The sequence below is a fragment of the Capra hircus genome, chromosome 1, assembly GCF_001704415.2.
Source record: "Capra hircus breed San Clemente chromosome 1, ASM170441v1, whole genome shotgun sequence".
NCBI lineage: Eukaryota > Metazoa > Chordata > Mammalia > Artiodactyla > Bovidae > Capra > Capra hircus.
The window spans coordinates 58,399,789-58,426,488 of record NC_030808.1 but is presented as its reverse complement, the minus strand read 5'-3'; the positions used below and the strand labels follow the sequence as shown (position 1 = coordinate 58,426,488).

Here is a 26,700-nt window from a genome sequence, read left to right as displayed (position 1 = left end):
TGCCTATTTAAAACCTGCTTGTTTGCCATAGTCCTATGGGACTTGTGATTCTAAGTTCCATTGGCTATCAAAGCCCAGAGGCCCATCCCTCTCAGGTGACGGTCACTGAAGTTAGCGTCTAAAACATGTGTATAAGCCAACATGTATATAAGCTCCCTTCAGAGAAATGCTAGCAATCTGGTTTTACCTTTGGAATGAGCCAGAGGGAGAAAGAAGAGGAAGTACCTAAAGGCTCTCTCAGCCTTTAGGAAGGATCTCAGCCAGCTCCTAGATGCAAGCTAAATTAGAATCTGAACCCTCAAGCAGCAGCTTATAAAATATGCAGTCACATTCCTTTCAGGGAAAACCTGGGTGATGGACTTTTTTGCCTGATTTCTCAGAACTGATTGTAGGAGCATAGCCACAGTGAGTACCTCACATCCATTAAGACCTGTTTCTTTGTTTGCTATAGTCTTGTGTGTCTCATGGACACAAGCCTTATTGGCTTTCAGAGCTAGGTGTTTGGGGGGGCCCATCCATTGCTTGAATGGTTATCTTTAAAATCAGGATGCTAGAAGTGTAGTCCAAACCCTTCATTCCTCGTGGAGACACTGAGGAATCCCTATGGATTGGGATGGCTCAGTGCCGTCTCTCCCAATTATATGGCACTGAGCCAGGGATGGAGTTTATGGTGAGACTGTGGCTCAGTCTTTCCTGTCAGTATTTTTGATGTATCAGTGTGGGTATTTTCTCATTTGCTTGATGTGGAAAAGTCACACAGCTAGTTTATGGATTTTTTTCAGAGGGAACTGCTCCTTATGTAGCTATACATTCAGTGCATCCAAAGGAGGAAGGAAGTTTAGTAGCCTCCTATCTCACCATTTTGTTACCTCCTTGGCATTTTTACTTTTTTTTTTCCAGAAAGAACTAGAGAAGCAGAAGAGAATTAAGAGGAACCAGCAGCTGGAAGCAATAGCCAAAGAACACTATGAAAGGGTATTGCTAAGAAATAAAGGTCTGGAGCCTTGGAAGAGGCTAAGAATGCGAAGCAAGCAAAACCTCCAGGTAGAGTATCACACTCTTAACCACCTCCCCCGCCGCAACTCAACAGGTGGACTTTCAAATAAACGCCCAATTAGGCCTTGAGGTTGTTTGGGGATTTAAAAGTCAGAAAGATAAATGAATTGAGTGTGGATATTTATTTGTTTCAGATAACAGTTTGAATTTGGTCTTCCAAGGTAGGTAAAGACTTCTGTAACTGAATCGATTAGAAAAAACTAGAGTTCATTTTTTATTAGAGACCTCCAAGGCAGGATGAATAGAGGCCTCTCAATTTTAGCAGTGTGTAGCTAAAACAGCAGTGTATAGCTAGCTAGGTAATAAAGGAAAAATCATTACCATAAGGTATACTCATCAGGTTTCTGCTGCAATAAAGCTGCCTAACATACAGCCCTAAAATTCTGTGGCTTACAAGCCAAGTATTTATTTCCTACAGGCATGTTTGTGAGAAAGTTTAGGTTGAGTTCAGGTCCCTCCACAGCCTCTCTTACTGGCTCCAGCTGTTTTTCAGGGGAAACCTTCACCTGGCAAATGTCTGAAGTACAAAAGCCAAACCCAATTATGTAAACGCTTATGAAACCTGGGCTTGTATCATGTCCACTTACATTCCATTGGCCACAGGAAGTCATAGGGCCAAACTCAGAGTCACTGAGGGGAGAAAGAGGCTCTATCTACTCCATTGGGAGACAGGATGAAATCACAAGCAAGCTATGGGTGTCTAATCCTATTATCAGGAACAGTAATCCATTCTACCATACAGAGATAAATCAAATATCACTGAAATTCAAATTTATCCAGTGCACAGAACAGAGCATTTAACTAAATAATCAAAAGTTCAAAATAGATAAAATGTTATCCGTAGAATTCTGTTTCATAAAAAGGTCAGTAATACATACTAGTTAGACCACTCTTGTTTATACATTTGGCCAAGTGAATACTGAAAAGTAAGGCTCATATTTTTGGTTGTGAAAACTAGGATTAAAGATGAACAATAATGTTCTACATCGTAAGAATCCTTGAAGATTATACCTTTGTGAATGTGACTCAGGTTACTCTTTTTCCTCCCCTAGCCAATCTGTTCACCTTTCATTCTCTTTGTTCTCTTCTATTTTCACACTTTCTTTCCTTTTTATCTTTTCTAAATGCCCTCCATACTGTTTTTCTGTGTCCCCGATTTTTTGTCCTCTGCCTCTTAATGCCTCTTAGTGTTCTGGAACTACTGAGTATCCCAAACCAGCTAAGGAGGCCAATTTATGGTGGTCAGGCCTAAGGGCATGAGGAGCGCTCCTATTGGAGGCTTTGCCCCATCTGTGCCCCACAGTGAAAAGTCACTCAGTCATGTCCAGCTCTTTGCGACCCCATGGACTATACAGTCCATGGACTTCTCCAGGCCAGAATACTGGAGCAGGTAGCCTTTCCCTTCTCCAGGGGATCTTCCCAACTCAGGGATCGAACCCAGGTCTCCCACATTGCAGACGGATTCTTTACCAGCTGAACCACACTATTTTCCCGATAATGAAATGGGAGGGCCAAGCCTTAATCTGTTGAGTAAACAAGTGTGGAAATGAAATTTGAATGGAAGTTTGCTTCTTATAATATACTACCACAAAGATTAGTCATATCAAATAGTTTGCTATCCATTTATGTGCACCTTGTTTTATCTGGCTTTTGTCTATTTCTTTGTTTTTAATTATTAATACACAAAAAGCAGAGAGGGAATAACTCACTCTTATATTCTTATCAGCTCTTCTTTTTTTTTGGCCCTGTTTTTGACTGAATAAAATCAAAGGTATAAAATTTATGAAGAAAATAATCTAGCGTGAATAACCAAATTTTTTAAAATATTTATTTGGCTGCACCAGGTTGTAGTTGCAGTACTCCAGGGGATCTTTGCTGCCACGTGCAGGGTCTTTGTTGTGGCTTGCAGGATCTTTAGTTGAGGCGTGAGGAATCTAGTTCCCTGACCAGGGATGGAACCCACGCCTCCTGCACCGGGAGTCTGAAGTCAGCCACTGGACCACCAAGGAAGACCCCCAAATTAAGTTTTTAAAAATTTATTTATAAGAATGTAAAAGAAACCAGAGTTTGAGTTCAAAATGACAGCATAGGCTTTAAATATAGAAAAACTTAATTAAACCCAGAAAAACACAGAGATGAATCCAGCATTTCCAAACTTTCCTATTCATGAAACCATCTGGAAAGCTTGTAAAAATGCGTGTTCCTGTTCCCACCCCCAGGTGTTCTCAGTAGCTCTGGGTTGTTGGCCGGGGCGGTGGGGGTGGTGTGTCAGGGACTCTGCATTTTTTTTAAAAGTAGTCTAGGACCTTCCCTGGTGACCCAGTGGTTAAGACTCCACCTTCCAGTGTAAGGGACACGGGTTCAATCCCTGGTCAAGGAACTAGGATCCCACGTGCCATGGCCAAAAACATTTTTCAAAAGAAAAAAAAAAGTAGCCCAGGAGATTCTGATCCAAGTAGTCTTAGCAGCACATTTTGAGAACCACCTCTCTAGTCTGTATTGAACAACAAGTGTGTTACCTATACTGTTGTAACAAATTACCACAGTGTCTTAAAACACAAATTTTATTATCTTAAATTTCTGTTTAAGTCAGAAGTCCAAAATCAGACTTTCTGGGCTTAAGTCCAAGTGTCAGTAGGGACAAGTTCCTCCTGGAGGTTCCGGCAGAGAATCTTGTCTCCTGGCTTTTTTCAGCTTCTACTGGCTGCCTGCATTTCACTGCCCATCGCCCCTTCCTTGATTCTCTCTTGATCCCTTACTTTGATGTCACATCTCATATTGATGCTGTTCCTCCTGCCTCCCTCTTACAAGAACGCTTGTGATTACATTTAGAGCTCTGCCATATAATCCAGGACCATCTCCCCATCTTAAGATCCTTCACTTAATCACATCTGCAAAATCCCTTTTACCTTGTAAGGTAGCATATCTGCAGATTCCAGTGATTTAGCCTGTGGCCATCCTGAGAGCCACTGTTCAGCCTACCACACAGGATAATAGAATGTTAGAATACTAGTAATCCTCTCCCATCTCTTTCAACTTGTAAAGAAACTGAGCCTCAGAAAGGAAAACTCACTTGCTTAAGGTCACATAGCACATTGGTCGCAAAGCTAGGAGGGAACTCAGCAACCCCTTCCTCCAAAAATCCTGCCCTGTTCAGGCATGTCTTCTGTGCTGGGTAGGAATCAGAGGGATATGTAGATACCAACCACCAGCTAAAAGTTTAAAAAAACAGAAAAAAGTAACAGTGCTGGAGAATAGTAAGAGGAAGCAGTAGCTGCTTCGTCCATCAGAGTTGACTTCCAGGAAAGGATAGAAAAAATTAAGAATGAAAGAGGATCTAGTTAAACAGTTACTGGCTTCTTTATACTGCATTTTGTGTTGTTTTCAGAAGAGTTATTTAGCATTTTCCCTACAACTCACATGTACCGTATTCCATTTGTTCCAATAACCACTTTTAGAATTTTAAAGGCATCTTCTGACTATCTTTTTCTCGCTGGTTCTCTTGTGTTTTCCTCTAAGGGAGGGTAGGAGGCAGTGTGTTTCTGGCTCCTCTTGCCTTTTGGCTCCCAGGTGCCACAGAGACCTCCTGGGAGTGTGTGTGACTGGCCAGTACGTGTGACTACCAAGGGACTCATTCAGGTCAGTCACATTCACATTGCTCAGTGGTGAGACAAGGCTTAGAAAACATGCCCAGTTTTCTGGAGAGGACTAAGAGAGAACATCATGAGAAACACTGGGCTGGAAGAAGCACAAGCTGGAATCAAGATTGCTGGGAGAAATATCAATAACCTCAGATATGCAGATGACACCACCCTTATGGCAGAAAGTGAAGAGGAACTAAAAAGCCTCTTGATGAAAGTGAAAGAGGAGAGTGAAAAAGTTGGCTTAAAGCTCAACATTCAGAAAACTAAGATCATGGCATCTTGTCCTATTACTTCATGGGAAATAGATGGGGAAACAGTGTCAGACTTTATTTTGGGGGCTCCAAAATCACTGCAGATGGTGATTCAGCCATGAAGTTAAAAGACGCTTACTCCTTGGAAGGAAAGTTATGACCAACCTAGACAGCATATTGAAAAGGAGAAATATTACTTTGCCAACAAAGGTCCATCTAGTCAAGGCTATGGTTTTCCCAGTGGTCATGTATGGATGTGAGAGTTGGACTGTGAAGAAAGCTGAGCACCGAAGAATTGATGCTTTTGAACTGTGGTGGAGAAGACTCTTGAGAGTCCCTTGGACTGCAAGGAGATCCAACCAGTCCATTCTGAAGGAGATGAGCCCTGGGATTTCTTTGGAGGGAATGATGCTGAAGCTGAAACTCCAATACTTTGGCCACCTGATGCGAAGAGTTGAGTCATTGGAAAAGACTCTGATGCTGGGAGGGATTGGGGGGCAGGAGGAAAAGGGGACGACAGAGGATGAGATGGCTGGATGGCATCACGGACTCGATGGACGTGAGTCTGAGTGAACTCCAGGAGTTGTTGGTGGACAGGGAGCCCTGGCGTGCTGCGATTCATGGGGTCACAAAGAGTCGGACACAACTGAGAGACTGAACTGAACTGAAGAGAGAAAGGCTTTTTCCTCTGACCTCTTGAAAGAATGGAACAGTTACTTTTTAAAATCTATGAAGTCAGAGTTGTATGTTTATTTTGATAGAATGATACTCTGAGCCTTTTAAGTTGGTAAGACATTAAATTATTCATCATGTTATTTTTCTATCAAATGATTCTGTGGTTTACTGATAATGTCTAAATTTCAATGCTAGTGACAGCTCATTCTGCAAAACAAATTGAAAGTATTGGCACTTCCTCAATTAGACAGTGGTTAAGTAGATAATAGAGAGGTTTGTTATGCAGTTGCTGCCCAAGCTCCTGGAGATCAAAACAGACTGTTGCCAGCCACCCACTTCAAAACTCAATACAAGTGACCTAATGGTTTTGGAGGTTATTTATCCATTTCCTTAATAACCAGCCAGTCATTGTGGTCTTCAGAGTCAGTATTGAAAGGCTATGCATTCTGTGAATCTAAAATCCCCATATAATACAGTCAAAGTTTTTAGGACATAAATGAATGTCCTTAAGAGAGTAACTGCCTACGTGGGGTTTACAGCATCACTTGCCGAGGTGATGTGTATTTCCTTAAATGATTTAGGATATAAGAGATAATTTCCTTTTCTCATTTAAAACATTGTCCAGGTGGCCAAAGAGCATCACTCTTTGACCCTACAGAGGAAATGCCTGCTGACCTGGTTCCAGTGGTGTCAGGAAAGCCTGGCTAAGAAGATGGCCCAGGCTGATCAATTTTATTCAGAAATATTGCTTAGGAGAGCTATCCGGAGCTGGCTACAGGTAAGGCCACAAAGAAGAGAGTTTTAAATACATGTCTCTGCCCAACCCTATGCAAGAAAAGTAGGTGTACTCCAGATGTCAAGTCATTATGTTCTTTTCAAGAACAATATAGAAGAGGCAATTCAATCCATTGCTTTGAACTGAATTTGAAAATGTCAGATCAGTTCTTTGTTAGTATAAAACCTTAAGCACATTTCTTTTCACACAGAGAGTACCCATATAAACTGTAATGTGTCACTACCTCAGCTTTTGTTTTTATACTGTTTCTTGTCCCATAATTGCTCAAGTGATTTTACTAGGAACCTGCCCCCTTGGTCCTAGAAGGGTTTCTACCCCTCTGATTCCATTATTATCTTTTTACTCCATGACAGAGGATATGGCCTTGGCTGCCATATCCTCCTCATGCCTCCAGTGTCCTTTGTTTTGATTCTTTCTCTCTCGTACTATTTGCTCCAATTTTTTGTCTATGATATTATATGCCTCACTTTTCCCCCGTCTTTATCCCCAGCACCTGATTGATCTAGACGAAGAAGTAAGAAAACTGTGCGTACATTTTCTTCAGAAGAAGATTTTCAGGGCCTGGCGTGACATGGTCAGGGAGGCCAGGGTCGATTCTCAGAACAAGTACCAGATTGCGGTGGAACACAGTGACAGGTGAGGTTTTCATCTCTGAAAATTCACTCGCAATTTCACAGTTGCCTGGGGCAGAGGCTAGAAGAGCTGACCACTCAGAGATGCCTGGCCGGGTTGGCAGCCCCAGCTTGCCCCCTGACTCTGTGGGTAAAGACGGGAGTAACCCCCTGAAACTCCAGGGTCCCCCTCTTTAAAATGAAGAGGAGGAGGAAGATGATGCCTGCCTCCCATCTCACAGGATGGGTCAGAAAATAATGTGAAATACACGCAAAGGCGCAGAAGCAGAGGCACTGTATTCTTTGTCATATAGTTTTACCTTTTCTTTTTTCAAATATTCTTTATTGTGAAATACAACGCAAATATAGAAAAGTGCTTAATTCATACCAGCACAGCTTAATGCGCACTGTAAAGGGGATGACACTGCTGCCGCCACCGTCACCACCCCTGAGGTTGAGGAGTAGGACTCTGTTGGCCCCAGGAGCCCCCGCGGGCTCCTCCCTAGTCACGGGTACCATCGTCTCCTCACAGAGGTGAACTACCCTCCCGACCTTTACGGTAAACACGTCCTTGCACTCCTTTTATTTTTACCTCCAAAGTATGAAGTCAAGACTTGGAGCTTTATATAAGTAGAATCATATGTCCTGTTAATATTTATAATACAGTAATGACTTATTTAAACTATTCCATATAAATACACTAGGACTTCCCTGTAACTCAAGATGGTAAAGAATCTGCCTGCAATGCAGGAGACCTGGGTTCGACCCCTGGGTTGGGAAGATCATCTGGAGCAGGAAATGGCTACCCACCCCAGTATTCTTGCCTGGAGAATCCCATGGACAGAGGACAGTCCATGGGGTCGCATGACTGAGCAAATAACACCAAGTACATTATTTGTTTTCTAAGTCTTAGGCATTTTGGATAAAAATATTCTAAACTTCACTAGGTACTTCCGTTGGAAAGTAAGTAAATGATTTGTCCTTTATTGGTTATTTAATGTCATTTCTTACAGTTAATGTTGAGTTTCACCTTCATGTTCTGAGGTGTGAAGACTGCTGTGAAGGTGTATGTCCCTTTTCTCACTGTATTGATTCATTTTTGGTTGCTTTGCTTTCATTTGTATGTATGTGGTGTGTGTGTATCTTTTTTTTTTTTTTTAATGTGTTTCTATCATGTTGCCAGTGCAGTGCCCACCTCTAGCAAAACCTTGTTTAATTTATAAGTACTAAAATCTGTGGGCTGGGAAAACATAAGCAAGTTGATTTTAATTTTGTCTAAAATAAATAGGCAATGAATGAAGGTATTCAGAGGGCCTGCCTCTGAATAAATGCTCACAGTTGAACCTCCCTATTCCTCTTTTATAAAATGAGGATAACTGCAGACCATTTTATGGGGTTGTTGTGAGGACTAAACAAGGTAACAGAGGTCCTCAGTTAATGCAGTTAATGCACTGCTGACCCAAAATAATAGCTCTGTTTTTTTGTTTTTAATACATTATTATTAAATACCCTTTTTGTCCAAATCTGTGTTTTCTGTTTCTCAGCTGCCAAAAACAGACTGAGAGATTCACTGAGGCAGCTGCCTGATGCAACATGGGGGCAGTGAGAGGGCTTTCACACACGCTGTTTCACCTGATGAGTGTAGGCTTCGGAGGGGGTCGTGGTATGTCAGGAGTTGCATTTTCAGGTAAAGAAACTGAAGTTACACTTGGTCAGTGAATTGCCCAAATAACAGATGGTGGAGCCTGGACTCCAGATCAGGTTTGAGGCTTTCTGACTCTAAATCATTCTCTTCTTGCTAAGTTAGTCTTCTTCCCCACTTTTCTAATTCAATCTGATTTGTAAACTAAAATACAATAGTAAGATAGTGGTCCTATTCAGAGTGTAAAGTAACAAAATCAGTGTGTGAATCCATGCAGTCCACAAGAATCTCAGCCAACAGCTACTTGGTGTAAAAGTACTGCAGAGACTTCGTCTCTTCCTGCTCCGCACCTTGTTCACGCGGTCCAGCCCCACTAGCCGCCTCCAGCGTTCCTTGGACAAACACTCGATCTGCGTCACAGCTCTCGCATGGCCCAGAGCTCCTCACCAATCAGGTTTCCTCTCAAAAGCACGCCAACTGCCTGCATTCGTTCCTGTCCAGTAACCTGCCCTATTTTCTTCACAGCACTGGAGACCCTGAAATTGTCCTTTACTGTTTACATGTTTATCATCGGTCAGTCCCCATCACATCTTGCTTGCAGCTGTGTCCTCAGCATGACAAAGCCTAGTACATGGTTGCATGATAGATTTTTGGTACATGAATGGATGTTTTATTGCTGCAGTGACACTAATATTTAGTCACAGATCTTTTTAAAAGGAACTTTTAACACTTAAAAATTGATATTGAGTTCTTAATTCAACTTTATTTGAATGAAAGAATATTGTACAGAAAAGCTGTAGAAGAAAAATCTCAGTACTACTGAGAAAGATGATTCCAAACAAGACCATGAGGTTTAATTCTGCATATCTGAATCACTTCTAGGTATATATAATTTGTAATTGGATAGGTTTATAATGTTAACAAATCTGATATTTTATACATGGCAGGACTAAGAGATGTCTCCAGACATGAGTCTCTCATTATCGGTAGTTTTCGTGTAGTTCTGCATTTAGAGCTTAGCTATGTACTTGGCCAGTTCTTCTCAACTGAACTAGTACTTCTTATTTTTCTGGTATTGCCTTGATACTGTAGTTCTTAACCACTTTGCAATCAAAGGCCCCTGTGAGGCAGTAATGAAAGTCACAGACCTGCTCTCTAGAAAATGCACATCTGCACATTACATACAACTTCACACAAATTGTCAAGGAGTTTGTGAATGTTTGTCAAGGACCTCAGGTGAATGGATGTAGGAAGGTAGATAGATATAGACAGATATAGATGGGTAGGTAGGTAAGACTATAAATAAGCACAAAATAAGTGAATGTGACCATATGCTTTAGGAGTTCAGAGGAAGGAAGACAAATGTAGGCAGAAAATTCCCCCAAGAGGCAGAGTTGTTAGGATAGAACAGTAGTAGCTAAAATGCAGAAGTCAGAAAATGGGAGTGTTGCCAGAAAAAAGGTGTGAAAAGCAGGTGAGAGTGGGAGATAGGGTCAAGGTCTGGTAGTGGGGGTCATGGAGCCAAGTACAGGAAGCTATCAGTGGTCGAAATGGATGCTAGATGGATGAAAGAAGAAATAAAATGAAGCAGCTCCACTCCTTGGCCATTTTTAACAGAACAGTAATACCTCCACCAAAAAAAAGAAAAAAAAAAAAAAATCAGCATTATCAGAAACATCAACTACCAGCCATAAAATTAATGGGGGCTGAAATGCATTCTAGGGGGTGCTTCATTAGAAGGTCAAGAAGCCAGAATAAGTCCCATCTATGCCACTACTTCGGAGAAGGCAATGGCAACCCACTCCAGTACTCTTGCCTGGAAAATCCCATGGACGGAGGAGCCTGGTAGGCTGCAGTCCATGGGGTCACTAAGAGTCGGGCACGACTGAGTGACTTCATTTTCACTTTTCACTTTCATGCCTTGGAGAAGGAAATGGCAACCCACTCCAGTGTTCTTGCCTGGAGAATCCCAGGGACGGGGGAGCCTGGTAGGCTGCTGTCTATGGGGTCGCACAGAGTCAGACACGACTGAAGCGACTTAGCAGCAGCAGCAGCATGCCACTACTTATGAAAATATAAACTTAGCTATTCTTGCCTCTGCCTTTACTCAAGACATGCCCTCTTCTAGGAAAGCCTTTTCTTTGCCTGATAAAAATTCAGTTCAGGATGGATCAAGATGGCAGAGTAGGAGGACATAGAGCTCACTTCTCCCCACAAGCACATGAAAAATATGTCTACAAATGGAACAGTTCTCACAGAACACTAACAGAAACCTTCAGAAGAACTCTGTACAACCGAAGTTGCAAGAAAGATCTCCACTTAACAGGGCAGTACAGGAAAAAGGTACTGGGTCAGGACCTGGGCCCCTGGGGGTGGATCTGAAAGGAAGAGAAGGTCCCTATGGGCAGACCCTTGCCCTGGGGAATGAGTAGGCTGAGCTATAGTCTGGGCATGCCAGTCCTGGGGTTCTGTGCAGAGGAGACAAGCCCCTTTGGCTGCTGAGAGAATCACTGGAATAAAGAGAAGGGCTGGAGAAGCCTAACTCTGTTCACAAGGAGTGCACGTAAGTTGGCTTGCCAACAACCAGGGCAGAGAGAGCCTTGCATTGGTAGCTGCTGCGTTGCCAGACTCACTAATCCAAATGGGGTGAACACCCCTGCACTGCATGGCAGTCAACCAGGCCCAGGGAGGAGGCTCATCTAGGGACTGCTCAGGGGGATGTGATCCAAGTAGGGTGGTGGTGACCACTGTCAGAGCTCACTCCAGCGATGCCACAGGAGCACACCAGGGTCCCTCTCCCATAGCACCCCAACTCCCTCCCACTCCACACCACACCGTGGCATTGGGTCTGGGGCAGAGAGGTCCTGAGACAAGGCTGCCACAGAAGCAGCCCAGATACCTCAATTCCTGCAGCCACAGTGCCCTGACCCTCAGCTCCAGCCTAGCAAATGCACTGGCCCCACCCACTGCACACTACAGCTTGCACTAGATCTGGGACAAACACAGTGGGGAAAGAGACCTTGGCCTGCATCTGAGTGAGGCCCAGGTCACCTACTTAGGTGCTACATCAGTGCCCTGTAGGTGCTTGAGCCCCACTTACTCCAGCACTCCCCTCCTCTGGGGCAGGGCATGCACTCAAGGGGAATGGAACCTGATCCTCAGGGCTTCTACTCCAGCGACTGGTAGCCTGACAGGGTAGTGACTGCCACAGAGCAGAAAGTAAGTCCTGCCCCTGCACTGGATTTAGATCAAAACCACACCTCCATCAAGGTGACAATGGCTGGTACACTCTGAGGACAGACATGGCTGGCGTTCATATCAAAACCTGCTCTCTCACCAAAAACACTGGACACACAGTCTACACAGGGGTCTCTCACACAGAAATACTCCTTCAAGACCACAGGGGTAACTAAATACATGGAGACAGAAAAGTTAAGTGAAAAGGAAGAGGAACTACTCCCAATTAAAAGAGCAAGAGAAGTCTCCTAAAAGAACTAATAATAAAACAGAGCTCACCACTCTACCAGACCTTGAGTTCAGAAAGGTATTGATAATAATAAAAATGCTAACCAAATTAAGAAATATTATAAACACAGAACTATAACAAGGAACTAGAAACTAAAAAAAAAATTGAACCAATCAAAGATAATTCAGTTTCCAAGATAAAAAGCAATCTGGAAGCAATGGATAGCAGAATAGGTTATCTGGAAGATAGAATAATGGAAATCAGAATAGCAAACAGACAAATGAAAAAAAGATGAACACAACATATGAGATCTATGGGATAATATAAAACGTGCCAACCTACACGTAACAGGCATTTCAGAAAGTGAAAAGAGAAAGGGATCAAAAATGTATTTGAAGAAATTATGGCTGAAAACTTCCCAAATCTAAAGAAGGAAAAAGATATTCAGGTACAGGAAGCACAAAAGGTCCCAAACAGAATAAACCCAAAGAGACCCACAGCAAGACATACCATAATTAAAATGGCAGAGCTTAGGATTCTAAAGGCAGCAAGAGAAAAACAATTTAAAAAAAAAATCATAAAGCTATCAGCTGATTTCCCTGCAGGCCAGAAGAAAGTGGCCTGATATATTCAAAGTTCGGAAAGAGAAAAATCTGTGAACTAGGATACTCTGCCCAGCAAGATTAACATTTAAAACGGAAGAAGAGAGAAGAATTTCTCAGACAGGCAAACACTAAAAGAATTCAGCAATACCAAACCTAACCTAAAGGAAATGTTGGAAGGTCTTCTCTACATGGAAAGAATTCACTTAGAAAAGGGAAATTCCCAATAGGAAGACCAAATATATAGTTAAGGATTGAAGATCACTTCAATAAGCCAGGACCATCCCCAAGAAAAAGAAATGCGAAAAAGCAAAATGGCTGTCTGAGGAGGCCTTACAAATAGCTGTGAAAAGATGGGAAGTGAAAAGCAAAGGAAAAAAGGAAAGATATACCCATTTAAATGCAGAGTTCCAAAGAATAGCAAGGAGAGATAAAGCCTTCCTGAGTGATCAGTGCAAAGAAATAGAGGAAAACAACAGAATGGGAAAGACTAGAGATCTCTTCAAGAAAATTAGAGATACCAAGGGAACATTTCATGCAAAGATGGGCACAATAAAGTACAGAAAAGGTAGGGACCTAACAGAAGCAGAATATATTAAGAAGAGGTAGCAAGAATACACAGAAGAACTATACAAAAAAGATCTTCACGACTCAGATAATCACGATGGTGTGATCACTCACCTAGAGGCAGACATCCTGGAATGTGAAGTCAAGTGGAACTTAGGAAGCATCACTACGAACAAAGCTAGTGGAGGTGATGGAACACCAGTTGAGCTATTTCAAATCCTGAAAGATGATGCTGTGAAAGTGCTGCACTCTATATGCCAGCAAATTTGGAAAACTCAGCAGTGGCCACAGGACTGGAAAAGGTCAGTTTTCATTCCAATCCCAAAGAAAGGCAATGCCGAAGAATGCTCAAACTACCGCACAATTGCACTCATCTCACACACTAGTAAAGTAATGCTCAAAATTATCCAAGCCAGGCTTCAGCAATACATGAACTGTGAACTTCCTGATGTTCAAGCTGGTTTTAGAAAAGGCAGAGGAACCAGAGATCAAATTGCCAATATCTTCTAGATCATCGAAAAAGCAAGAGAGTTCCAGAAAAACATTTATTTCTGCTTTGTTGACTATGCCAAAGCCTTTGACTGTGTGGATCACAATAAACTGTGGAAAATTCTTCAAGAGATGGGAATACCAGACCACCTGACTTGCCTCTTGAGAAACCTGTATGCAGGTCAGGAAACAACAGTTAGAACTGGACGTGGAACAACGGACTGGTTCTAAATAGGAAAAGTCTTATGTCAAGACTGTATATTGTCACCCTGCTTATTTAACTTATATGCAGAGTACATCATGAGAAACAAACACTGGGCTGGAGGAAGCACAAGCTGGAATCAAGATTGCCAGGAGAAATATCAATAACCTCAGATATGCAGATGACACCACCCTTATGGCAGAAAGTGAAGAAGAACTAAAGAGCCTCTTGATGAAAGTAAAAGAGGAGAGTGAAAAAGTTGGCTTAAAGCTCAACATTCAGAAAACTAAGATCATGACATCCAGGCCTATCACTTCATGGCAAATAGATGGGGAAACAGTGGAAACAGTGGCTGACTTTATTTTTCTGGGTTCCAAAATCACTGCAGATGGTGATTGCAGCCATGAAATTAAAAGATGCTTACTCCTTGGAAGGAAAGTTATGACCAACCTAGACAGCATATTAAAAAAGCAGAGACATTACTTTGCCAACAAAGGCCCGTCTAGTCAAGGCTATGGTTTTTTCTGTGGTCATGTATGGATGTGAGGGTTGGACTGTAAAGAAAGCTGAGCTCCAGAGAATTGATGCTTTTGAACTGTGGTGTTGGAGAAGACTCTTGTGAGTCCCTTGGTCTACAAGGAGATCCAACCAGTCCATCCTAAAGAGATCAGTCCTGGCTGTTCACTGGAAGGACTGATGTTGAAGCTGAAACTCCAACACTTTGGTCACCTGATGCAAAGAGCTGACTCACTGGAAACGACTCTGATGCTGGGAAAGATTGAGAGCAAGAGGAGAAGGGGACAACAGAGGATGAGATGGTTGGATGGCATCACTGACTCAATGGACATGGGTTTGGGTGGACTCTGGGAGTTGGTGATGGACAGGGAGGCCTGGCGTGCAGTGGTTCATGGGGTCACAGAGTTGGATGCAACTGAACTGAAATAAGCCAGTTCAGTTCAGTCGCTCAGTCATGTCTGACTCTTTGTGACCCCATGAATCACAGCACGCCAGGCCTCCCTGTCCATCACCAACTCCTGGAGTTCACTCAGACTCACGTCCATCGAGTCCATGATGCCATCCAGCCATCTCATCCTCGGTTGTCCCCTTCTCCTCCTGCCCCCAGTCCCTCCCAGCACCAGAGTCTTTTCCAATGAGTCAACTCTTCACATGAGGTGGCCAAAGTACTGGAGTTTCAGCTTCAGCATCATTCCCTCCAAAGAAATCCCAGGGCTGATCTCCTTCAGAATGGACAGTACATAGATTAAAAAACAATGAAAAAAATTTTAAAGAGATTATAACTAAAATAAACAATAAAAGGATAAACATGAAGATGTGAAGTAATTCATAAAAATCACAAAACGTGGGTGAGGAGAGTATAAAAATATAGATCTTTTAGAATGTGTTTAAATTTAAATGACTATTAGTTTAAAACAAGAAGATATATTTCTGGGTTGGTCAACATAATTGAACTCCATGATAACCACAATCAAAAAACACAACAGATTCACAGAAACAAGAAAGGAAAGCATATTATAAAAGAAAATCATTAAACCACAAAAAAGAAAAACAAGAACTGAAAAAACAACTGGAAAACAAGGATTAAAAATGGCAATAAGTGTATACCGATCAATAATTACTTTAAACGTTGATAGACAAAATGCTCTAATCAAAAAAGAGTGCAGACTGGATTTAAAAGACAAAACCTTGCAATATGCTGCCTAAAAAGAGACTCACTTTAGGGCAAAAGACACACACAGACTGAAAATAAGGGGAGCAAATAGAAACAACAAAGTGGGGTAGCAATACTCAGACAGAATTTACAAATTGGATTCATTCCAGGATCACAATAATGGTTTAGCATATGCAAATCAGTGTGATATACCACATTAACAAAAGAAAAGACAAAAACCACATGATCATCTCAATAGATGCAGAATAGGCATTTGACAAAATTCAACATGCATTCATGATAAAACTTTCACCAAAGTGGGGACAGAGGGAACATATCTCAACATAATAAAGGCCATTTATGACAAATCCACAGCCAATATAATACTCGGTGCTGAAAAAATGAAAGCCTTCCCACTAAATTCAGGAACAAGACAGGATGCTCACTCTCACCACTTTTCAGTATCAAATTTGAAGTCCTAGCCACAGCAATCAGACAAGAAAAATAAAAGTATCCAGATTTGAAGGGAAGAGGTAAAATTGTCACTGCAGAGAACCCAAAGTCTCTAAACAAAAACTATTAGAATAAATGAATTCAGCAATGTAACAGGATAAAAAAATGATATAACAGAAGTCTGTTGCATTTCTTTACATTAACAGTGAACTACCAGAACGTTAAAAACTATCCTGTTTAAAATCTCATCTTAAAAATAATATACCTAAGACCAAACATACAAGGAGGTGAAACACCTATATGCAGAAATGCATAAAACACTGACAAAGGAAATCGAAGATGACTCGGGAAATGGGAAGATATCCTGTGCTCTTGGATTGGAAGAATATTGTTAAAATGGCCATACTACCCAAAGAAATCTACAGATTTAATGTATTCCCTCTCAAAATACCCATGATACTTTTCACAGAAGTAGTATCCTAAAATTGATACGGAACAACAAAACACCCAGAATTGCTAAAGCAATTCTAAGAAAACAGAACAAAGTTGGAGGGGCAACCCCTTCTAGACTTCAGACAATAAATACTACAAAGCTACAGTAATCAAAACAAACAAAACAGATTTACAAATCAATGGAACAAAATAGACCAGAAATAAACCCACGCACCTATGGTCAAGTAATCTGTGATAAAAGAGGCAAGAATATACAATGGAGGGAAAAAAAAAAGTCTCTTCAACAAGTGGTGTTGGGAAAGCTAGACAGCTACATGTAAATCAATGAAATTAGAACATTCCCTCACACCATATATATAAATGAAATGGTTTAAGCACTTTAAGACAAGTGAACATAGTAAAAACATTCTTTGACATAAATCATAGCAATGTTTCCCAAGGCCAAAGAAATAAAAGCAAAATTTAATCAATCAGAACTAATCAAAAGCTTTTGCACAAGCAAATTGTCAACAAAACAAAAAGAACCTACAAAATGGGAGAAAATGTTTGAAATCATGTGACCAACAAGGGGTTAACATCCAATATAAAACAGCTCATACAACTCAATATAGAAAGACAACCCAATCAAAAAGTGGGCAGAAGACTTAAGGAGACACTTTTCCAAAGAAGACATACAGATGGCCAACAGGCACAAAAAGAGATCCTCATTTATTACAGAAATGCAAATCAAAGCTACAGGGTATCACCTCACACTAGTCAGAATGACTGTCATCAAAAAGTCTATGAAGAATACATGCTGGAGAGGCTGTGGAGAAAACCTTGTACACTGTTGATGGGACTCGTAAACTGGTGCATCCACTATGGAAGGATGGAGGTTCCTTATGAAACTGAAAGTTTGCAGCTGCGAGCCATGAGCTACAGGGGGATTCGTGACCTCTGGAGGAGTTCGATCCGGAGTCAGAGAGAAGGCTTGATCACTCTAAGATTTTGTGTAATAAAGTTTTATGAAAGTATAAAGGAACACAGGCAGCTTCTGACACAGACTTCAGAAGGGGACAGAAAGAGTGCCCCCCTTGTTAGTTTTTAGCAAGGAGTTATATATCTGTTAGCAAGCTGCTGATCAGATAAAGAATCCCCTCAAAACAGAGCTGCATCAGGCCCCTTTCCCACAACATGCATTCTGAGATAGCATTGGCACAAGGTAAGTCATCCCCCCCCCCACCTTAAAACAATTGACCTGAATCTTAAAGAAAGGCAGGTGTCCAAGCAAATATATAGTTTTATTAACATACCTTAAGAGAACATTTCCATGAGTAAGACATTCTGGTTTGTTGAATTATAGGTTCAAGGTTTGAGTCTTTAGGCCTAACCCACTAGAAGAAAGGCAGATTCCAAGGCAAATACATAGCTCATTAACATAGCTTAAGAAAAATATTTCCATAAGAAAAACATTGATTAACTCAAGGTTTGAGAAAAGTTAAGGGAGAACCAGGTGTTGCCATGACAACACAGAATTGAAAAGAATCCTTTTAATTTTGAATAGAGAAAGAAAAAAAGTCTGCCATGTGCAGTTTATTTCCTCTACTTGGGGACCCCTAGCCTTCCTACCTGTTACCCTCTCAAAACTAAAGCTACTATATGATCCTACAACCCCACACCTGCGTATATATCCAGGAAAAATGAAAATTCTAATTCAAAAAGATACATGCACTCCAAAGTTCACAGTAGCAATTTACAATAGCCAAGACATAGAAAGAAGCAAATCAAGTGCCCATCAACAGATAACTGGCTTAAGAAGATGGCCGAGTAATTCTTCATTCACACAATGGGATACTAACTAGTCACTGAAAAAGAGTGACATAGTGACACTTGCAGCAACATGGATGGATCTAGAGAGTGTCATACTAAGTGAGTTAAGTCAGAGAAAAGCAAATACCATACTATACCGCTTTTATGTGGCATCTCAAATAATACAAATGAAAGTATACACAAAACAGAAACAGACCTACATACATAGAAAACAAACTTACGGTTTCCAAAGGAGAAAAAGAAGGGAGAAGGGACAAGTTAGGAGTATGAGATTAACAGACACAAACTACTGTACATAAAATAGGCAACAGTATTTACTGTATAGCACAGCAATCACACCCAGTATCTTGCCAATATCTTGTAGGAATCTATTAATATAAAGAAAAATAACATGAAAAAAAGGTTTTGGAGATTATGAACAATTAGCATTCAGTTAACAAATACTTTATATTCAGTATGTGATATTACAATAAATGTCACTAAAAATACAAATGAAACAGTCATATATCAAATGTTTAAAAGTTCAGACATAATCTCTTTCAAAACCTGATGCTCCTCACCACTAGACCAGGCAGCAAGGACCCTGCAGGATCTCCACCACTGTAGCCCCCCTGCAGCACTGAGGTGACCTGTTCGCCAGGTTAAACCCTACTTGGGCAGACACTGGGCTACCTTTCTGTCCCTGGGGCAGAGCTGGAGTGGGCACTAAGGAATCCCATAGTCATGCTGTCCTAACAGGCCATTGCCTGCCTCCCTATGACAACAGACACCCCCACTTCAACACGTGAGCAGAGACCTCTGGACCATGTTTTCAGATCCTGACCCAAGGGTGTTTTTTCCTCAACTAAAATTCAAGACCGTTGGAGGTGAGGTTTTTTAAATCTCAGTGGGCTTTTTAAACCATGTCTGTCCAAGTACCAGGACCTCAATGCTCGTAACTGGCGTGTGCTGCACAGGTCGCACGCAGGTTCCCAGCATCTCCACCATAAGCGCTTTGGCTGCTCAAGCCCTCGCTTCTCTAGACTCACCTCACCCATAAGGTGCAGGCTGGGGCCAGACCCCCTGAGGAGTGCTTCCCCTGGCCGGCGCACTCAGGAGGCCACCGGGTGCTCGGCTCAGATGTCATCTTCTCACAGAGGCTTCCCCTGACCACCTGACAGAAGAGAATAACCTGCCAGTCACTTCCACCCACTTCTGTTGCTTCATTTTCTTCACCGTGCTCATACTGTCTGAATCCCAACTGTCACTTCCGTACCTTTCCTATAACATTTTATTCACAATAAAGGTGACTGTTAAAAATTTTCAGCGCAGTTTGATGGAAAGTTAACTTTTCCTCAGTATATCACTTTTTCTCTTTTTATTCTTAAAGGAGGATTCTCTGGATCACGTTTCAGACATGGAAGAGGTTTGCAAAATATACAAAAGAGGAAAGAGAAAAAGAAGAGAGGCGAGAGCAGCTCCGTAGGAAGGTAGCTGAAATTCTCCCAGATTTCCAGATGTTCACACTGCTGTGACTCGGCCGCACAGCACTCAGATGCTCAGCCCTTGGGTAAGGAGCCTGTGGTGGACAGGGGGCCACAGCCCGCGCAGGCGCAGTGCAGTGCTTACAATGGGAGTTTCGTCAGTCTGTGTGTGGGTTACCTCCACCGACCCACGTATACGTGCAAACATCTGGCTTATGTTCTGTCCCATACTTTTTGGATCAAAGGAATTATTTTGTGAATGTATACTTCCTTCTTTGATTTATCTTGGATTGCTAATCAGTCCACTAAAGCATTTATCACAGCAGGACCATCCAAAGGAACAGTCTTCGGCTCTGCTGTTCAGATGTACCCTATATATTTTTAGTATCATAAACTTTATGATGTTTGTTTCCCTAAGACTGTGCAGGGAAATGTGTCCTTATAGCTTACTGTGAATTGCTGACCAATGTAACTTTAACTCAATAGAAATTAAAAATAGTGGGTACTTAGAAAAGGAGGGCCAGTCGTCTAGTCCCTCAGCGACAGCAACAGGCATTCTGCCAGACCCTGTCCATTTTGCCCACCTGATGGAAAACTGTGGATCAAAAGGTACTCCAGGAAGCCACTACAAAGGATAGCAGCATCTCCTGATTTCAGAGAAACCAGGCCACCAAAGATACTTCTCCTCAGTGCACTTTTATAATGTGAAGAGAAGTCCAAAAGCAAAGACTATCAAAGGCCGTCCAGCAGTCTGTTAAAATGTAGGCTCATGCTTCCAGCTGCAAACTTGAAATAACACATTCAATCTGTCTTCTAATCCTCAGCTCAGCTTGATCTATGTATCAAGCTTGTTGTTCAGTTGCCAAGTAGTGTCCAACTCTTTGCAACCCCCTGGACTGCAGCACCCCAGGCTTCCCTGTCCCTCACCATCTCCCAAAGTTTGCCCAAGTTCATGTCCATTGAATCAGTGATGCCATCCAACCATCTCATCCTCTGTCGCCCTCTTCTCCTTCTGTCTTTAGTCTTTCCCAGCATCAGGGTACTTATCTTGAATTCAGAGAATGTTTTAATCTTTAAGGTGCTAAAGAATGTAAAGACTGACACAACACTCCTGTGAACTGTCTGAAAGAGTTACCTGCTAGAAAAAAAAGTTTTCATTACAAAGTACATGCATATAACAACAAATTCAGGCAATAAATGCAGACAGTAAAGTGAAGACAGTCTCTTGCAGCCCTGAGGTAACTACAACTATTTGGTAAGCTTAAAATTTGAGTTGGCAATAAAATTCTGTGTGTTGTTCAATAAATCGTGTTATTGTCTCTTACTTCCTAGAAGGGATATCTAGCTACACCACCTACAAAATGACATATCCTTCTTCTATGGAAGATGTATTATGCTTTACTCAGATACAAAAAAAAAAAAAAAAAAAAACCACTATATTGAGCTTTATTTCTTCCAGTCTCCCTATTCTCACTTATCTTTTCCTTTAATATGATTGTAATCATCATCTAAAAATTCTAAGACTAATGGCCGCTAAAGGAATGGGACTAAAAGCAACTCATAGTTAACCTCTTCCTGTCTAAATCACAATCTGTTTTCACTTATCTTTAGCACATTGGCTGATATTAGCAGTCAGAAATAAAATACCAATTTTGTTTTAATGCCAAGTCAGTAGATAAGGAAGGGTGGATCCCTCAAATAAACGTGCCAGGGGTCTAAATAAACTGCAGAAAGCTTAAGTTTTCTCTCTTAAGCTTTATTTTTACTTTGATTTCACCTCCAGCATCAGTAGAAATTGAGTCTTAGCAGTCCACATTCTGATTGTTTCAGCAAGGACTTTTTACCTACCTACAGAAACCTTCTGAAGAGACACAGGAAAATAACTTAGAAAATGACCTAGTTAGCAAGAAACTTAGTAAATGACCTAACAATTTCTTGCTGCTGTATCCTAAAGATACAATTTAAATGCTGGAGAGGGTACGGAGAAAAGGGAACCCTCTTACACTGTTGGTGGGAAAGTGTGAAGATTCCTTAAAAAACTGGAAATAGAACTGCCATACGGCTCAGCAACCCTACTGCTGGGCGTACACACTGAGGAAACCAGAATTAAAAGAGACACGTGTAGCCCATTGTTCATCACAGCACTGTGTACAATAGCCAGGACATGGAAGCAACCTAGATGTCCGTCAGCAGACAGGTGGATAAGAAAGCTGTGGTACATATACACAATGGAGTATTACTCAGCCATTAAAAAGAATGCATTTGAATCATTCTAATAGGGTGGATGAAACTGGAGCCTATCATGCAGAGTGAAGTAAGTCAGAAAGAAAAACACCAATACAGTATACTAACACATATATATGGAATTTAGAAAGATAGTAACAATGACCCTGTATGTGAGACAGCAAAAGAGACACAGCTATAAAGAACAGACTTTTGGATTCTGTGGGAGAAGGCAAGAGTGGGATGATTTGAGAGAATAGCATTGAAACATGTATATTACCATATGTGAAGTAGATCGCCAGTCAACGTTCCATGCATGAGACAGGGCGCTCAGGGCTGGTGCACTGGGACGACCCTAAGGGATGGGATGGGGAGGGAGGTGGGAGGGCGGTTCAGGATGGGGGACACATGTACCCCCATGGCTGATTCATGTCAGTGTATGGCAAAAACCACTACAATATTGTAAAGTAATTCAGTTCAATTCAGTCACTCAGTCGTGTCCGACTCTTTGCGACCCCGTGAACCACAGCACGCCAGGCCTCCCTGTCCATCACCAACTCCCAGAGTCTATGTCAGTGATGCCATCCAACCATCTCATCCTCTGTTGTCCCCTTCTCCTCCAGCCCTCAATCTTTCCCAGCATCAGGGTCTTTTCAAATGAGTCACTCTCCGCATCAGGTGGCCAAAGGCCAAAAGGTGGCCAAAGTAAGGTAATTAGCCTCCAATTTAAAAAAAAAAAAAAAGATACGATTTAAAATGTTACTGCTGGACTTCCTTGGCAGTCCAGTGGTTAAGACTGCAAGCTCCAGTGGAGGGGGGATGGGGAGGCAGGTTTGATCCCTGGGGGACTACATTTGCCCATGCTGCCCAGCCAAAAACAAATAAAACATTGTTGCTAGTAAAATGCCCAAATAAGCAGTATCCCCAGCCTACACAACTGGAAAACCCCCAGCCTACACAACTGGAAAACTAACCCCAAGGAAAAGAACAGTTGAGGGCTGGCGGTAGTTTCCGTCCACAGCATGGGGAGGACAGGTTGCCAGAGAGGCAGCCCAGCTCTGATGCAGGCTTTTCTTAAAGCTCAAGAGAGTTCAGGAGACAAACCAAGAAGCATCAACTATTTTCCTTAAAGAAAGCACTTTATTTTCCATTTAAACAACTTGGTCATGGTACATTATTTTACATGAATGGCAGTCATTTTTTAAATCTTCATTTAAAAGGCCTTGTGTCTGAGTCTGAGGTGATAAGAGGATATGAATACAAGTATAAAAACAGTGCAAAACGTTTAGCCCACAGCCTCCAGATTTGGCTTCAGAAATCCCCTCTAACGTTGCTGAGTTAGTTACATTAAATATGAAATATAATATTAAATAAATTTTCCTGGGCTTCCTCTAGTCTAACATCAGACCCAGAAATGCAATCAAATGAAAAGGCTCAGAAGCCCTAACAACTCAAACCGTCAAAATCATGCAGACTATAGGATCACAACAGGATGGGTTTGTGAGTTCTGTAACACAGCATCTCGTCAGTGGCACCATCTGAAGAAACAGCGGATTTTAGTTGCATCCATTAACTAGAATAGACTAGCTGTGGTTTTAAAGCTTTGCTCTTAAAAGAATGATTTTTCTAGAAGTAAAAGATGCTATCAGGAAGGTTAGAGTTGTGACAAGTCACAGGCCTGACGGAAATAGTCACAACCCCTAAAGGTCTCTGTTCAACCAGGTTTTGACCTGCTGCTGATACTACAGTGAAAAGGTTTGTGCCAACTGAAGTGGGAATAACTATCCATTAGAAACAGGATGAAATGTAGCTGATTTTGCAGAAAGTTTGTATTAGTCACAACAAACATCCACAAGAACATACTGAATTTTCTTCAGCATTAAGTGAAGCTTAATGCTCAAGTTCTCATTCACCACCTGCATCACCTTTGTGATGTTTAATACAAAATGGCACACTTGTCAAGCTGCTGATGAGAAAACCATTTTCCAAACAGGTGCCTCAAGCAAAAGTCTCCATTATCCATTTCTTATTTGAGGAAATGCTTTTTAAAATACAGGATATCAAAATATGGCTAAAATGAAGTTGTCATATAAACCTACTTACCTAATTTAAAGAGACCTTAAACCTCACAAAACATTAATTTTTAAACATCCTGGTTAAAACTGTGCTTCAAGATGTCATATTTTTGCTTATATAAGTTGAGTTTTATAATAAAAAAGCTAACATCCTACCCAAAGGAAATAGCCTATTAAGCAGATGGTCACTCTTACAGAGAACCTTACCAGCATTGTGTCTTCTGGCAGTGGAAGATTCTAGTATAGAAAATTTTTTCTTGCTAAAAATTTTACAAGTACCAAGGACTATTGCATAAGAGAAAGTCCGTAGCAGTCTTTCTGCTAGGCAGATGGTACAGTGGAAGACAAGTACTTCATTCACCAAAGGAAACCAGCACTACTTGGAAAGCAAAGATTTACCGGATCCTAAACACACACACAGGTGGCTGACATGAGAAGGGCAGCCCAGCATCCTGAAAACACACTTAAGGCTTGACTTCAGCAGCATCAGAGAAACCTACCAAAAAGGCAGTGTCAACGGATGGTCAGCTCGCTTCAGGTGTGACCAGCAGTAACCAGAAAGTACTCTGGGTAGCATAAGAAACGTTTTTAAGTATTGAAGGATCTTCTCCCTTTATGCAGTCCTGATCATTAATGGTTTCTCCCTCTGATCTTCCAAGTGGACCCCTTTCTCTTCCCAGGAAGAGGACACAGTGGCATGACCATAATGTAAGTGGTCGGATCACAGTAGATCATTTAGTAAACTCCATATCCAGTATGTTTAACAACAGGGGCTGAGGACGTGGGGTGACCGGGGGAGACCCACTTTGCACTATATTGGGGCAAGCCTGCTCTTACAGCCAAGAAACTGTGGGCTTCAGGTTTGCTGGGCAATTCCCCACGGTTACCACCACCTTTCTCTGGGGCTCATTCACTCACAGAGGCCTTGTCCTTTAAAAGAACAAAATCCCTCATATGGTTCCAGATGGCAAAAAGGCTTGAAAGTCCAGGAGTACAGCTGAAGGACATCCCAGAGTCACAGAAACTGCTCACAGATAGTCCCTTGGCTGCTGCTCCTTTTGGTGCAAATACTTCAATAGGCTTTTACCTCCACAAAACCAGTGAGCTTTGCAAAGGTTTGTGCTTGCTTCTGTAAAGTGCCAATCATGAAGTTCTCAAAGAACTTCAAACAAGCACCTTAATTCCAATCAGCCAGAATAATATGCAAAGAAAGTCCTTATCTGAGTGAGGGGAAACAGTGAATTGCCCATCCAGGTAACCCTACTGGGGGTGTGTTGTTATAAAGATGGTGATCATTCCTCATTCTCCCAAATGAGTTTGGTCTTTTGAGTACTCATCTTCAGCTGGGGGCTTCCCAGGTGGCGCCAGTGGTAAAGAATCTGCTTGCCAACGCAGGAGCTGTAAGAGACGCAGGTGTGATCCCTGGGTCGGGAATATCCCCTGGTGGAGGAAATGGCATCCCACTCCAGTATTCTTGCCAGGAGAATCCCATGGACAGAGGAGCCCAGGGGGCTACAGTCATGGGGAAGGGACACAACTGAGCGTCTGAGCAGATACACATCTTCAGCACATTGTATTTTCACTGTTGCTAAAGATTTGGCCAGAGGCCAAGATTACGCACTATCCTAACATTTCTGTAAATTTTATTATTATCAATTGCTAAACAATCTGAGTTAGCTATGAATCTGGCATTCGAGAGACTATAATCAGAGATTTCTGGCCACATGTGCTGTCCTTGACATTATTACTCTCTCTTATCTCCAACCCATACATAAAGGAATTAGTTATATCAGCTCCAATGAATTCCAAATGAATGCCTGATTCTGGGCCAGGGATAGGGCATTACCATACAAACCACAGACTGCTAACATCCCCAGACTTGCTCTTTGGCTCATCATCAATGTAATATGGAGTCTACCATTCATTAAACAGTCCATCTCTGGGGAGAGCAATGACAAGCTTGTATAAAAATGTGGTCTGTGTCTTGAGGAGAGCCTTGATTAATGGCAGGACTAGGGGTGGTGCCAGCTGCAAAGGGCAGAGATGTACAAGTAGCAATGTTTCTTCTCAACCTTTATAAACCTCCTGCTACAGCAGCACACACAGAAAGACTGAAAAAGCTGGCAATATTTTTCCTATGTTAAGCTGTAAGCCAAGGCAAATTTAAGGACTCATGAATTCTTTGAGGTTCTACAAAGAAGTACAGGTACAAAACCAAGTATTTCAAGAGGGTATTTTCCCCATGTGAAATCAATTGCCTCGTCTTAATTCTATGGCAGAATGGGCCCATGCCAAATGGTTAATCCTTTATACATTTTCCATTTTGAGATATGATTAAAGAAACAATTTAGGAAGAACTAGGGAAGAACAGTAGTCTATTACTTAGTGGAAACCACATATACCCTGTTTCTTCTCTCCCAGGGAGACACTTCTATCTTGGGCAAGGTGAATGAGAAGAAGGTGCAAGTTAAGTGGGAAGACATCAATCAGCCGCTTAAGAGAGAGCTCATGCCAGAACAATGTGAACGCCAAAAGACTGGTTTTTGCAACTTAG

General features: G+C 41.7%; 1 protein-coding gene across 1 annotated transcript in view; it reads left to right on the top strand.

The window, feature by feature from the left end:
• CCDC191 (coiled-coil domain containing 191) overlaps nucleotides 1–21,154 on the top strand; it is a 97,293-nt gene extending 76,139 nt beyond the window's left edge. The window contains exons 14-17 of the mRNA XM_005674941.3: nucleotides 901–1,044; nucleotides 6,252–6,404; nucleotides 6,913–7,058; nucleotides 19,755–21,154. Coding sequence (XP_005674998.2) covers nucleotides 901–1,044; nucleotides 6,252–6,404; nucleotides 6,913–7,058; nucleotides 19,755–19,899 — 588 coding nt within the window. The 3' untranslated portion in view covers nucleotides 19,900–21,154. The remainder of the gene's footprint in view (nucleotides 1–900; nucleotides 1,045–6,251; nucleotides 6,405–6,912; nucleotides 7,059–19,754) is intronic.